This window comes from Telopea speciosissima, chromosome 2 (assembly GCF_018873765.1).
Source record: "Telopea speciosissima isolate NSW1024214 ecotype Mountain lineage chromosome 2, Tspe_v1, whole genome shotgun sequence".
NCBI classification, from domain to species: Eukaryota; Viridiplantae; Streptophyta; class Magnoliopsida; order Proteales; family Proteaceae; genus Telopea; species Telopea speciosissima.
The window spans coordinates 64,424,432-64,438,241 of NC_057917.1; the positions used below are offsets into that span (position 1 = coordinate 64,424,432).

Consider the following 13,810-nt stretch of genomic DNA (forward strand, 5'->3'; position numbering starts at 1 on the left):
CCAAACTAGGTCTAAAACCCACTGAAACCAGGTTTCGAGTTGAAAAAAAAAATGCACCAACTCGACCGAGATCTCGAGATATCTCGAGTCAACTCGGTTTTTCCCAGGGTCGAAACCTGGTCGAGTTCCGAGTTTTAGTTTCTTGCATACAACTAATTACAAGTAAAGAAGTAAACTGAATAGCTAACAACTCCATCAACTCACTCAACCATCTAACTCTACTACCGGACTTATAGCACGATAGGGACACTCCCCCTATCGTGGTTAATAACTAATTAACACACGACAACAGGGTTAGACCCCTGCAGTGGTACATATCTCAACAGATACAAAAATAGGGTTTTTTTTTTTTTTTGGCGGGAGGTGGGGAGGACCATGTACCACCAGATCTTTGCTTGTTGATTCTCTTCCATTCCTATTTTGTCATTTCACATAAAGACTGCTTTTTTTTATTAGACCCTCCAGTTGTTTGTGTTCTGTTGCACCTTGACCTGCATGACTTGTTATACCAGTTTGTTGATGATGGAGTGATTTTGTGAAACCACGAATCTGGCAGGTCTATGATATGCGATTTGAGTTAAATGAAGTAGAAGCAAGGAGAGAGAGATACCCGTCCACTATATCTTTCCTAAATTTGTTAAATGCTCTTATTGCAGAAGAAAGAGATCTAAGTGATAGAGGCCGAAGGTACTGAACCTTGGATCCCTTGAAAGCTTGTGGTGTTCAATTTGATTTGCCCATCCTTGTCAATCTAATGTTGATTTGATGTTTTCACAGATTTGTGGGCATCTTTAGGTTTGTGTATGATCATGTGTTTGGACCTTTTCCTCAAAGAGCATATGCAGGTCCTAGTGAAAAATGGCAGTTGGTTGTTGCTTGCCTGCAGCACTTTCGAATGTGAGTGTATATCCAACGATCTGATTGTAATAATAGTTAGCTTTGCTAGGTCTCAGTCGAAAGCTTCAAAGTAAATTCTCATAATTTGATTGACATTGTTGTTCCTTCGTAAACAATTTTAGCCTCCTCCATCGTAGTTTTCATGTAGATCTATTCTGCTGCTCCTAATGCAGCAATATGTTTATCCTTTTGTGATCTGAGTGTATTATATATATTTATCCTTCTGTGTTCAAGTTTACGCTTAACGGGGACCTGTGTTTTATGAAATATGAACAAATTGAATTTCCCCCGTTCTTCAATGATTATATGATGCAGAATTCTGGGCATGTACGATATTAAGGATGAGGATGTAGATGCTGTTGTTGACCGATCCCAGCCTCCAACGGTGTCGCAATCTGCCCCACTTGAAATGCAGCTACCTGTTGTAGAGTTGCTGAAAGTATGCATTTTATTACAATCTTTTTCTTTGTTTTATGTTCCAATGAGAAACACCTTTTTGTTTATGCATCTAAACTGACATCCAGTGATTGGCCATGTTTGCAGTATTAACATTGTTTTGGGGTTGGCTTAAGTATGCTATTGTCATAGTACTGAAAATTGTTGCTTGAAGGAACCATAGTTCAAAAACTTGGCAAAATTTTGCTAATTTTGACATGTCCGAGACGAAACAGGAGGCGAAACCAGAATCAACACTGTTTCGCCAAAATCTTGCTCATTTCGGCCACAAAAATGCACTGTTTCACCGAAATTTTGGTCATTTCAGTTGAGATTTTTGGCCGTTAGCGCCCCCCCCCCCCCCAGGAAATTGCCAAGCAAAAGTCACGGAAAAGATCTGTTATATCCAATGTGTCATTGAGGGGGTGGGGGTGGTGAATCAGTGACGCATAAAAACTATCCTCACAAGTTGCCTCACATGCACACTTGTCAGTCAATACCTGAAAGCAAATAACATTCCGTGACACAAGGCAATACGTGGTTCGGAAATGTGCCTACATCCACGGTGCAAATGACCATTTGAGCTATGACTCAAATCCGGCATCAGTATGATGTTCAATACAATAATTTGACTACACCCACAGTCAGGAGCACCAATCCCCAATTCGAATCACATCGACAACACAGGAGCACCAACCCATAGATTTGTGTATCACCCACTATGCAGGAGCACCGACCTTCTTACAAAATTCAAAACAGCACCAACTGTATTTGGAGCTACAACCCCAACTACGCTTGCTACACACCCACACAACTACGTTTACAAGCAATAATAGGTTTACAATGAAAACCTGAAGCATTAATTCTACCCAAGCCCCAAAGCAAACTTACATGAAAAATTAAAGACAAAATAAAATCAGAAATAAACAGTGTACTGTACCCACTCTGTATCTCTGTCTTCAGTAAGCAAACACCTTCTCAGACAAGGTGTGCTTCACCAAATTTAAGTCCTCTAATCAGTTTCAGAAAACTGATTTTAGCTCCAATAAAATAATAACTCCAGAACAACTTAAAAACTTACTCCGGCAATCTCTGTTTCGCTGAATTGAACATTTATAAAGCTTGCTAAAAGAATCGGACATCAGCAAATAGAAAAGCAAACTCCTCCTTAACTTGTAAGCACAGTAGCAGCAGATAATGGCAGCAACAGATAACTCACTCCCTTTCTTCCTCTTTTCTTTAATTTATAAACAGAGAACACATGGAAGAAACTTGAGTACAGCAGCATCAACTTACTCCTTTACATTTCAAAGAAGAAACTGTTAACAGATATGAATTAGAGAATATAGCTTGGATGATTAATGATCACCCCAAGCTCTTTATTTATATTATGGAAAATAGAGGACAGAATTACAAGTAAGCAATGTGGGACTAAACCCACATAACAGAAACAAGAATAAAATAGTAAAAAGTCCAGAATATCCCCCACGGTATTCTGGCCCATATAATCCAACACTCCCCCTCAAGTTGGAGCATATATGTTGTGCATGCCCAACTTGACTAAGATAGGAAGTAACACTTGGCCACTTAGCCCCTTGGTGAACACATCGGCTAACTGATCAGCAGACTTCACAAAGGGAACACAGATGAGTCCGGCTTCGAGCTTTTCCTTGATGAAATGTCGGTCAACTTCAACATGCTTAGTACGATCATGCTGGACAGGGTTATGAGTAATGCTAATGGGCATGGGAAGATGGACAACACCACCAATATCCTGCAACAATCCTTTAAGCCACAAAAGTTCACAGATTCCTTGTGCCATTGCACGGAACTCTGCTTCAGCACTGGACCTTGCCACAACATTCTACTTCTTGTTACGCCACGTGACAAGGTTTCCACCCACAAAAGAACAATAGCCAGAAATTGATTTTCTGTCAGTAGAGCCAGCCCAATCGGCATCAGTATAGGCTTCAACCTTCAGATGACCATTGGGAGAGAGAAGAGTTCCTTTTCCTGGAGCAGACTTCAAATATCGCAAAATACGAAGGACTGCCTCCATGTGAGAGGAATAAGGATCATGCATAAATTGGCTCACCAAACTTACAGCAATGGCTATGTCAGGTCGTGTGTCACAGAGATAGATTAGTTTGCCTACTAATTGCTGATAACGGCCTTTGTCGATAGGTTCACCCTCTTTCTCCCCAAGTCTTGTAGAAGCTTCCATAAGAGCATTTGAAGGATGACAACCTAGCAACCCAGTCTCAGACAATAGATCTAGGATATATTTCCTTTGAGAAAGAAAGATGCCCTTTGAAGATCGAGTGATTTCTATCCCTAGAAAATATTTTAGAGTCCCCAGATCCTTTACTTCAAACTCACGGCCAAGGAAGTGCTTCAGTTTCTTAATAGCATCACCATGATTACCAGTGACCACAATATCATCCACATAGACTATGAGAATAGTTACTTTGTCACCAACTCGTCTGATGAACAAAGTGTGATCAGCATTGCGTTGTTTATATCTTGCTGAAATCATAGCCTTGTGAAACTTGCCAAACCAGGCTCTAGGTGACTGCTTCAAACCATAAAGAACACTCTTGACTTTGCCCCTGGTCCTGTCATCAGAGAAACCTAGTGGAACATCCATACATACCTCTTCCTCAAGCTCCCCATGGAAGAAAGCATTCTTTACATCCAACTACCGAAGATCCCACCCAAGATTTGTAACACAAGATAATAACACTCTTACAGTGTTGAGTTTCGCCATTGGTGTAAAGGTTACATGATAGTCAACTCCATAAGTTTGAGTGAACCCCTTTGCAACCAGTCGTGCCTTATAACGATCCATTGTTCCATCTGCCTTATGTTTAACCACAAAGACCCATTTACATCCAATTGGTTTTTTTTTCCCTGGAGGAAGAGCCGCAAGATCCCACGTATTATTTTTGTGTAGTGCTATCATTTCTTCCAACATTGCGGCCTTCCACTTTCCATCTGTAGATGCTTCCTGCCAATTTTTAGGAATGGAAACAGAAGAAAGAGAAGATATAAATGTACGAAAAGAAGGAGAAAGAGAACTATAAGAAACAAAACGAGATATGGGATGCAGAGTGCAAGTCCTAGTACCTTTGCGATGAGCAATAGGTAGGTTGGAGGAAGAAGGCTTACCAGGAGAGGAAGAATCTGGATCTTAAGCCGGCAACTGGATGGGTGTTGGTGCTACAGTGGATTGAAGATGCCCCCTTTTGGTGCTTCCCTTTTTATAGGTGATCATATTGGAGTTGTCAATCTTCTTCTGAAACTCACCAATAGTTCTCTAGACAGGTGTCAGCTTCCCCTGAATAGGAACATCAGCAACACTCTTTCCCATGGTCTCCCCCTATAAAGGACTCCCTTCGGATGAGGGGGGAACAGCCAGAGGAGGCTGGGCAGCAGCCAAGGGAGATTGGGCAGCAGTCAAAGGAGGCTGGACAGCCACTGTAGGTGGCTGGACAGCAGCTGTAGGGGTTAGAAAAGGAGGAGCCTCAAGAGGAGGAACCTGAAAAGATAGCACATCTTCACTAGAACTCTCCTCCTGAAGAGGTGGTGAAGAATAATAGAAAACGGTCTCATGAAAAATAGCATCCATACTGACCAAAGTACGGCGGGAAGGGGGGTGGTAGCACTTGTAGTCCTTCTGGGTTGGAGAATAACCTAAGAAAATACAACGTAACCCCCTAGGTTCAAGTTTACCTGGAGATTTTGTATCTCTAGCATTTCACACACAACCAAACACCTTGGGAGTAACAACAAAGGAGGAGTTCCCCAGTAAAACTTCAGTTGGACTACGTGAGTCAAGAACTCGGGAAGGTAGCCTATTGATGAGATAGGTAGGAGTGAGAACAACATTTTTCCAATACTGATATGGGACAAGTCTAACAAACATCAAAGCCCTGGCCACCTCTAACAAGTGGCAGTTTTTACTTTTTGCCACACCATTCTGGGCAAGGGTATCAACACAACTGGTCTGGTGACCATGGTCAGCTAGATAGTTTTGAAATTGAGATTCTTTATACTCGGTTCCATTATCACTTCTCAATATTTTGAGAGTGGTCTGGAACTGAGTTTGGACCATTTTATGAAAATGTCGAAAATACTCCAAAACTTGATTTTGTGTGTGTAAAAGATACACCCATGTGTGGCTAGAGTGACAGTCAATAAAAGAAACAAACCATCGGTAACCAGAAAGGGATGTTTTACGACTAGGACCCCAAACATCAGAATGCACCAATTGAAAACAAGAACTCCTTTTATTTGATAAGGAATAAGTTGATCGTGTCTGTTTGGCCATAACACAAGTCTCACAAAAAGAATTATCCTTAGTACATGGGGTGACCAAACTAGGAAATAAATGTACTAAAATTCCTAATGGAGGGTTACCTAATCTAGAGTGCCATTGGTAAAGTTCAGAAGAGACCAAGGAGTTCTGAGGTAGCGGTGAAGGTAATGGTGGTGGAGAGGGACGACCGTCTTCAAGCAGGTACAATCCACCATGTACTTTACCCAACCCAATCGTCTTCCCAGAGCCTAGATCCTGAAAAACACAATGGGAAGGAAAAAAAGGTTACTTTGCTATTATGATCACGAGTAATACTACTAATAGAAAGAAAGTTAGTAGTAAAATTAGGAATATGTAAAACAGAGGACAAAGGAAGAGAAGAAGTACAGTTGATGATTCGTTTTCCAGATATGGAAGAAAGGGAACCATCAGCTACTTTGACCTTGTCTTTCCCAAAAGTGGGAGAATAATGATGGAACAAGCTAGAGGAACCGGTCATGTAATTTGTAGCTCCAGAATCTATGATCCAAGGATGGGAAGCTACAGAAGTACAGTGACCACCAAATGGAATACCTGACTGGGCAAAGTGTGAACCTGAAGGAGTAGCGGAGTTGGCAGTATCAGCAGATGTAGTGGAGGCAATAGCAACGGAAGTCCTTAGCATACGTAGGAATGCCTGTAGATCATTCTGGGATAGACCAATGTCAGTAGCAGGGGCTGTAGTAACAGTCTCCGTGTGATGAGCCTTGTTCTTTGGCTTTGTTTTTGTCTTGGAAGCCCTGTCTGCTTCGAAGTCAGCTGGTTGCCCATGAAGTTTCCAGCACTTCTCTTTGGTATGGTAGGGTTTGTGACAGACTGACAATGCTTACAAACAACAGTCCCTGTAGTAGAATCACCAAGAGAAGCAGTGCCAACAGGTGCAAGAGTAGCTGGGGCAGCAGCCTTGAGGGCTGATCTGTTAGTAATAGGTGGGTGCAGCATAGCATCCCTACGGTTTTCCTCAGAGGACACTAAGGCATAGGATTGTTCAAGTGTGGGAAAAGGCTTATGGCCCAATACTTAAACACGAATTTGGTCATACTCCACATTTAAACCAGCCGAAAAATCATACATCCTGATCTTGTCCACATGCTTCTTATATGAAGCAATGTCAGCAACTATAGTAGGGTGGAAATCAGAGAAGTGGTCTAATTGTTGCCACAGACTGCGTAGAGTAGCATAGTATTTGGAAACTGAAAATTCTCCCTGAGTAGTGTGGAGGACCTTCTGCCTGAGTTCATATACTTGGGCATCATTGCCAAGCTGTCTGTAAGTTTCCTTGCAAGCAGCCCAAATCTGAGAGGCTGTATCAAGGAGAAGAGAATTATGTTGCAGATCTGAAGTCATAGAACTAATCAGGTAGGACATGAGAACATCAACGTTGGCAAGCCATCTTTCTTGAGCAGGACCAGTCTCAGTTGGCATAACAGTGGTGCCATTAATGTGACCAGTAAGGCCACGACCAGCAATGGCAAAGGAAGCAGACCGAGACCAAAGCAAGTAATTAGAACCGTCCAGTTTGATTGGATTAGTAGGAAAGGTATGAAATTCTGATTTGCCTTGGCTATCTTGATCAGAAGTAGCAGTGGAAGTGATTGAGTCACCAATACTTGCAGCAGAGAAACCCAAATCGCAGAGAGGGGCTGTTGTGAACAGAACCCCAACAAATACTCCAAGATAAAGGCTTAAATTGGAGGAGACACTTCTAGAAATATAGTAATACTTGTCTCCAAAAATCAGCAACAGCAGCCAGTGCAATCCCCTAGATTGACTTTTTCAGGGTTTTGAAAAAAACCCTAAATATGGTGAGATCGATGTAGGATAGAGTGGGAGCAAAAATACACTGGAATGGGCTGAAACTTGGATCAAGTGGCCTTCTAGTAGTGCTGAATCACGCTTCCAAAAATCAGCATCAGCAGAGAACAGTAACCCTAAGATCGATATTTGCAGGGTTTTAAAAAAAAACCCTGACGAGAGCAAAAATCGATAGGGAAAGAGAGTCTTCAGTATGGCTGGAGATAGAACATTGTCCAATAAATGTGCTGCAGTTCCTGATCTTGAATAATGTGGAGAGATCCCTTGGTAGATAAAGTTGAATCAGTCCCAAAATCTGAAGGCTTCAAATTTTTCAGGCAGGGTACACAAGCTTCTATCGATTCTGAAATTTTTTAGAACATGAATGAGGTGATGGAGGGCAGCAACTGGATCTGTAGATCACCTCATCAATGCTGCCCTAATGGGAGAATGAAGAACAAGAGGAGAAGGGTGGAAGAAGAACTTGAGAATGAAAGAGAGAAGAAGAAGAAGAAATCGAGAATGGAAGAGAGGAGAGTTACCCTAATTTGAAACCTGCTTTGATACCATGTTAACAGATTTGAATTAGAGAATAAGGCTTGGATGATTAATGATCACCCCAAGCTCTTTATTTATATTATGTAAAATAGAGGACAGAATTACAAGTAAGCAATGTGGGACTAAACCCACATAATAGAAACAAGAATAAAACTGTTAAAAGTCCAGAATACCCCCCACGGTATTCTGGCCCATATAATCCCACAGAAACCATGGCAGCAAGATTCTAGACTTTAATAGCAGCTCCCCTCCCTTTTTTCTGTTGTTGAACTCAGCTGCATTGAGAGGGTACATCAGCACCTCTTCTCGAACCCTCTGATCCTCAGTCTCATTATTATTTCTGTTGTTTCTCTCTCTCTTTAAATTCTCCAATGGTTCTTCTGCGTAGAGAGGTTGTTACAAGTCTGCTTTTTTTTTTTTTTTTCAAATTTATTAGATGAATCTGTATATACGTCACAGCAAAGTTGCTCAGCTTATCTCCTCCTTGCCGTAAACCTTTACTAAAGACTGCACTCACCTCGGGTAACTAGAGTTCTTCAACACTAGGATTCTTCTTTCAATGTTTTATCTTGCTGCAACCCTTTTAGACTCACGATTCTGTCTCTTCCTACTCTTTTGATATCAGTAACCAAACAACCCCAGACATCTATTATTCATGTGCGGAGTGAAAGAAACCCAGTTTCAGCATTCATATGTAGAGAACAAGAAGGAATTCTCGGACTTTAAAACTTCATCTCCATGCTGTAATTTAATATCATATGTAGTCAAAAGGAGCCTTCTCAGACAACAACAACTCATCCTCTTCAATATCAGTATAAGGAGTCCAAATTTATCTTGACTACTTCTTGGGCTAGTTTCCAGCCTCTATTGTCCATGCAAGCCTCCTATTAGATGTCTATTTACGCATGAGAGTCCTTGATAAACTCCACTCCTCGGATTGTAATCCAGATTTTAATTCACATGTGGCAGGAGCTTAATACAGCAAGATCCCTAGAGACCTTCTCCATATAAAAAGGTGACAGATTTGTAGCAAACTCGCATAGGAATCCCATTGTGAATTTAAATCCTTGCTGTCTTATAATGTCTTGGCAGTGAGGGATTTTCTTGATTATTTTCTTGATCATCTCGGTCTCTCTCTTTTTCCTTTTATCTTATCCATAGAACCCGCATGTAACCAGATAGAATTCCATCTCTTTCTATTGTACAGATAAGAATCCTCTTAACATTGCATAATAGTCATTTCACATCTCCAGATTTCACGCAAGAGAGAGAATGGAATCCATTATCACATGTACAACTTACCTGTTGGACAGCAACTTCCCTTTTTTAATCGCATGTAACCGAGCCCCACTTCAATTCAACTTCACAATAAGGAGTCCAACCATCTAGATTTGTAGTGCTTCTTTGCTGTACACCATATAATAAGGCTCAACAAGATATAAGATTCATTATGAACCCTTGGTCGTCCAAACGTATGGCAGGAGTCCACCTTGGGGCTAATAGGAAAGGAAGGAAATACATTCTGGGTTCCCTGACCCATTCCCTCAATACCTGTCGATGTAATGCTGCCGTCCGACATAGCGAAAAAACAAGGAAGCAACTTTGTACAAAAAAATACAAGATCTAACAACTGCTGCACATCACATGTCACGAGCAACACCATAGCAACAAAACTTGCTCAAAAAATCCAGCAAGCATTCGAAAGAGATTGGATTAATACATAGCAGATCCAGCAAACAGAGGGGGCCTTCGGTGGAGAAAACAACCATCGAGGGCTATTCTAGTGGTTGCCCTTGATGGGAGGCGAGAGGGTGAGAGGGGTAAGAGGCGAGACAGGTGAAGGGCGAGAGAGAAACTGGTGGTGGTATTTGGCATAGGGTTTCATCGGAAGCATTGGCTAGGGTGTGGTACCCAAGTGATTTCCCTGCTCTGATACCATGATGAAATTCTTGGGAGAGAATATTGACTTGTGTCTTATTTGACATAGGCCAGCTTTATTTATAATGGAAAATAGAAAGATCTAGAACAGGAACAATGACAAATATATCCCTAGGACAATTCTACCGTTGAACCCGTATTACAATAAAAGGGTTGTTCACTACTCTCCTTACCTTGAGAAAATAGACTTCTTTGGACTACGTCTCCACCAAATAAGTTGTGGAGTGAAAACAACATGCAATAAGCTCAAGCTCCCCCTTTCCCGCTTCCAATTTCTGGCGACGACGCTTGATATCATCCTTGGGTAATGGTTTGGTGAACGTACCTGCAACCTGCTCAAGACATGGTTCCTTCATTGGGTTCTCCTCCTGTTGTCGCATGGAACAAGAACTTTCCAATCCATCATATAACATGTAAAGGTTCTCGGAAGTCCTCTATCCAGCTGCCTCAAGCTTGCCATTGCTTGTCTTTTTGATCTCATATCCATGGGTGTTGAAGATCACATCGTGCCCCTTGTCACTTATCTGACTGAGACTGAGCAAGTTATTCCTTGACCCTATCATACACAAAACCTCATGGGATTTGGCATTACTTTCAAACCTGACTGTGCCCTTACCAACTATCTTGCCTTTATCATTGTTGCCGTATCTGACGGAACATCCATCATACTGTTGGTACTTCTCGAACATCTCTCTATTGCCTGTCATGTGACGTGAACATTCACTGTTGAAAACCAGGGCATTGGCTTATCAAACCATGCTTGATGACATCATATAAGCTGACCTCATCATCCATTATCTAATAAAAAATGGACTGCTGAAATGGTTGAACCATTAGAACTTAATCCACTGAACCAAATAACTCCACAAGTCCTCACAATGTGGCTGAACCTCTGTTAATTAAAATGGGGATGGCAAAAAAACGGTGTTCGGTATGGACGTGTTTTAAACAGCTCAGAATTTGAACGGGACAAATATACGGTCAAATATTTTCAAAAATGGCAAAAGAAACGAAAACGAACTGTACGGGGTTTAAACGTTTAAAATTTTTAAATACAGGACCAAAAAACCGGCAATATACATACATATACAATGAAGTTGAGACCGTAGTGGGATGCAATTTTTAAATACCTTGACTGTTTATTAGGAAAATAGGTAGAAAACTCATTATGCATAGACTAAAATCAAATGCATAAGCAACTTTTCAGTTTTCATATCTAATAATGGATGATTTAAATAAAATTAATGTTTTTCAAAAGGCACCCACAATCCAGAGCATAGAATATGAATAGAATTAAAAGTAGACAAAGCAGTAAATTATTGTTTCAGCAGTTCCATGCGTCTCTTTCACATCAGTTGAGAGTTGAGTCTTGAGTCTTGACTTAGACACTTGAGTGGTACTTCAGTCCCACATCGGGTTGCGAACTAAAGTAGACAAAGACACATCTCTATATAATAGAGGCAATACGTTCTTACACTGTGGCGGTAATAGCAAGCCCTAAGGGCGTTGTTAATGTGTTTCGCATAGGCACATTCTAGGCAAGGCTCATCTCTGTCTCTATATTTTATTAAAATCAAAATTTTATATACCGTTTACATGAACACATATTAAACGCGTTGTATACAGTTATTGCAACAGTTCATGTTTTTTCCTGTCTCTTTGAGATCAGTTTGGAAATTCATGTTTAAAACGGCCAAAAAAAAAGAAAAAGGTATGCTGTTTTATTTGCATTTTAAATGCGTTTTAAATAACAGAGGGCTGAACCAAAAAATTATATTAAACTATTGGAACCAAGTCATGTAATAATGCACCACTCAACGTAATATGTCAGCTGCTGAAATACCTGCCTAAGTCATGACACCTGTGCTATTGTACTGTATCACTTCTGACCATAAAAGATTAGCCAGACCAATGAGCCATTTAACCATTACTGTCTTGACACTTGTGGTTGACATCAATTCCAATACATAATGCGCTGCTCAAGTGCTCAACACATTGACAAGAAAATACACTGTTTCAGTGAAATTTTGCTCGGCCTTACCAAAATGAGATTTTGAATTTTGGAAGGAACACATGTCCAGAATTGAACTTCTCAAGGTCTGTTGCTATAGCCAATTAATTAGCTGAACTGAAACACTTTTTGTTAGCTAAGATCATCACTCTGTCTTTCTTTTTTGTAATTTAAATCAGTATATTATTTATTTATGTATGCCGTCTTGAGCCAATATACGATTTCCAGGTCTGACAATGTTGTCTATATTACTTATACTTTTGTTCTTTTTTGTTTCTCAATTTTCTTTTTCCTTGTTTGGTTATATATAATATTTTTACACGGTATCTGTGTAGCAGAAGAAGTTATACAACTGTAACTTCAGATTATGATGAAAGGAAGGATCAAAAGAAAATATATCATGGTAGTTTTTAACAAATAAAGATATATTTTTTAGTATCTGGAAGGTTGATTCTTGTTCATATTTGGGAAACAAAGGTTTGGATCTTGGAGATCTCTTTTCTCTCTTCTGCATGTGATGTGGTCTTTTCCGCTCATACGAAGGAAATGGTAGAAAAGGTATTGGGTGCTAATCCTGGAGGTGATTAAGTGGACCTGTTGACAGGACAGGAACATACATGTTTTTGAGAAGAACTGTCTCTACTCATGGTTCTAAACAGTGTAATACAAAGTTTTTTTTCGGGTCTCTACGTTTTACGTACGCTTTATTCTGAGGGATAGGTTTTCTGTTGTAATGTTGTGGGTTTGGGGTCTTTTTTTATTTTATTTTTTTGTCTCACTTATCTGCCTTGTAGCTTCCACCCCAACTTTTTTTTCTTCTTAACAATAAAATTTTGAATTGTTAAAAACAGTCCAACAGAAGATGCAAGCAAAAAACTTACTAAAGTTAACTTCGATAATAATTAAAGAACATTTTAATTAAAGTAGAATTCATTATGCCCATAAGGTGTTAATGAACCATCGAGTGCCTCTGAGAAATTGTTTTTCTATGTGGACTGCTCTTTTGGAGATACTAACCGTTGACAGCATGAATAGGAGGGGCTGGAGGTGAAAATATAGGTACTATCTGTGTTGTGATGCTCAGGAGGATTCCCATCATCTTTTTATTGGATGCAGTTTGTAGTTGGCATATGGGTGGATGTCATCAATAGTTGGGATGGGATGTCTATTTGCAAATTTAATCATAACCCTAGTATAGTTGGATGGAGGCCTTTGGAGGGTCTAATGGCTGCTTTTTGGAGGATTATAGCTTTTGCAATTTGTTGTGGGCTTTCTGTTAGGAAAAGAATTCAAGGGTCTTTCAAGCACAGGAGGAGCAGGCTTTGTCAAAGAATCTTATAACATCACTGTGTGCAGTACTACTTGAATTTAGGGGTGAATGGCTGAATGCTTCTACATTGGAAAAAGGGACTGATTTTGTAAATGTGTAATTTCTTTTTATGCATGCGATGGATGCTTTTGTTAGGGGTTGGGTAGTTTGTGTAGAGGGTCAGGGGTGGTTCATGTCAATTGTATAGAACAATAATGAATACGATAGTTAGCTTTCAAAAAAATCCAGAAAAAGAGACCTATTACAAAGGAAAAAATGGGAGATTTTATGGCCCCTATGAGCCATGAAGATTTTCAAATATTTGATCCATGATATTCTCTCTTATCTGTGTTGGCTTTCTGCTGCTGAGCTAGCCAACTGAAGCCAATAAATATAGGCTAGGCGAACAAGTAATAACAAAATCCTGAAAAGCTGATATGCTGGACAATCTCAAATCGTATTTTCAGGCTCATATGTTGATCCATTCAGAGAGAAGGGCTTTAAAATTCTG

General features: G+C 40.2%; 1 protein-coding gene across 4 annotated transcripts in view; it reads left to right on the forward strand.

The window, feature by feature from the left end:
• The window catches only part of LOC122649970 (nuclear pore complex protein NUP205), a 124,214-nt gene that overhangs the window by 56,129 nt on the left and 54,275 nt on the right, over nt 1-13,810 (forward strand). For all 4 annotated transcript variants that reach the window (XM_043843239.1, XM_043843237.1, XM_043843238.1 and 1 more), the window contains exons 16-18: nt 557-687; nt 778-897; nt 1,213-1,336. In XM_043843239.1, coding sequence (XP_043699174.1) covers nt 557-687; nt 778-897; nt 1,213-1,336 — 375 coding nt within the window. The remainder of the gene's footprint in view (nt 1-556; nt 688-777; nt 898-1,212; nt 1,337-13,810) is intronic.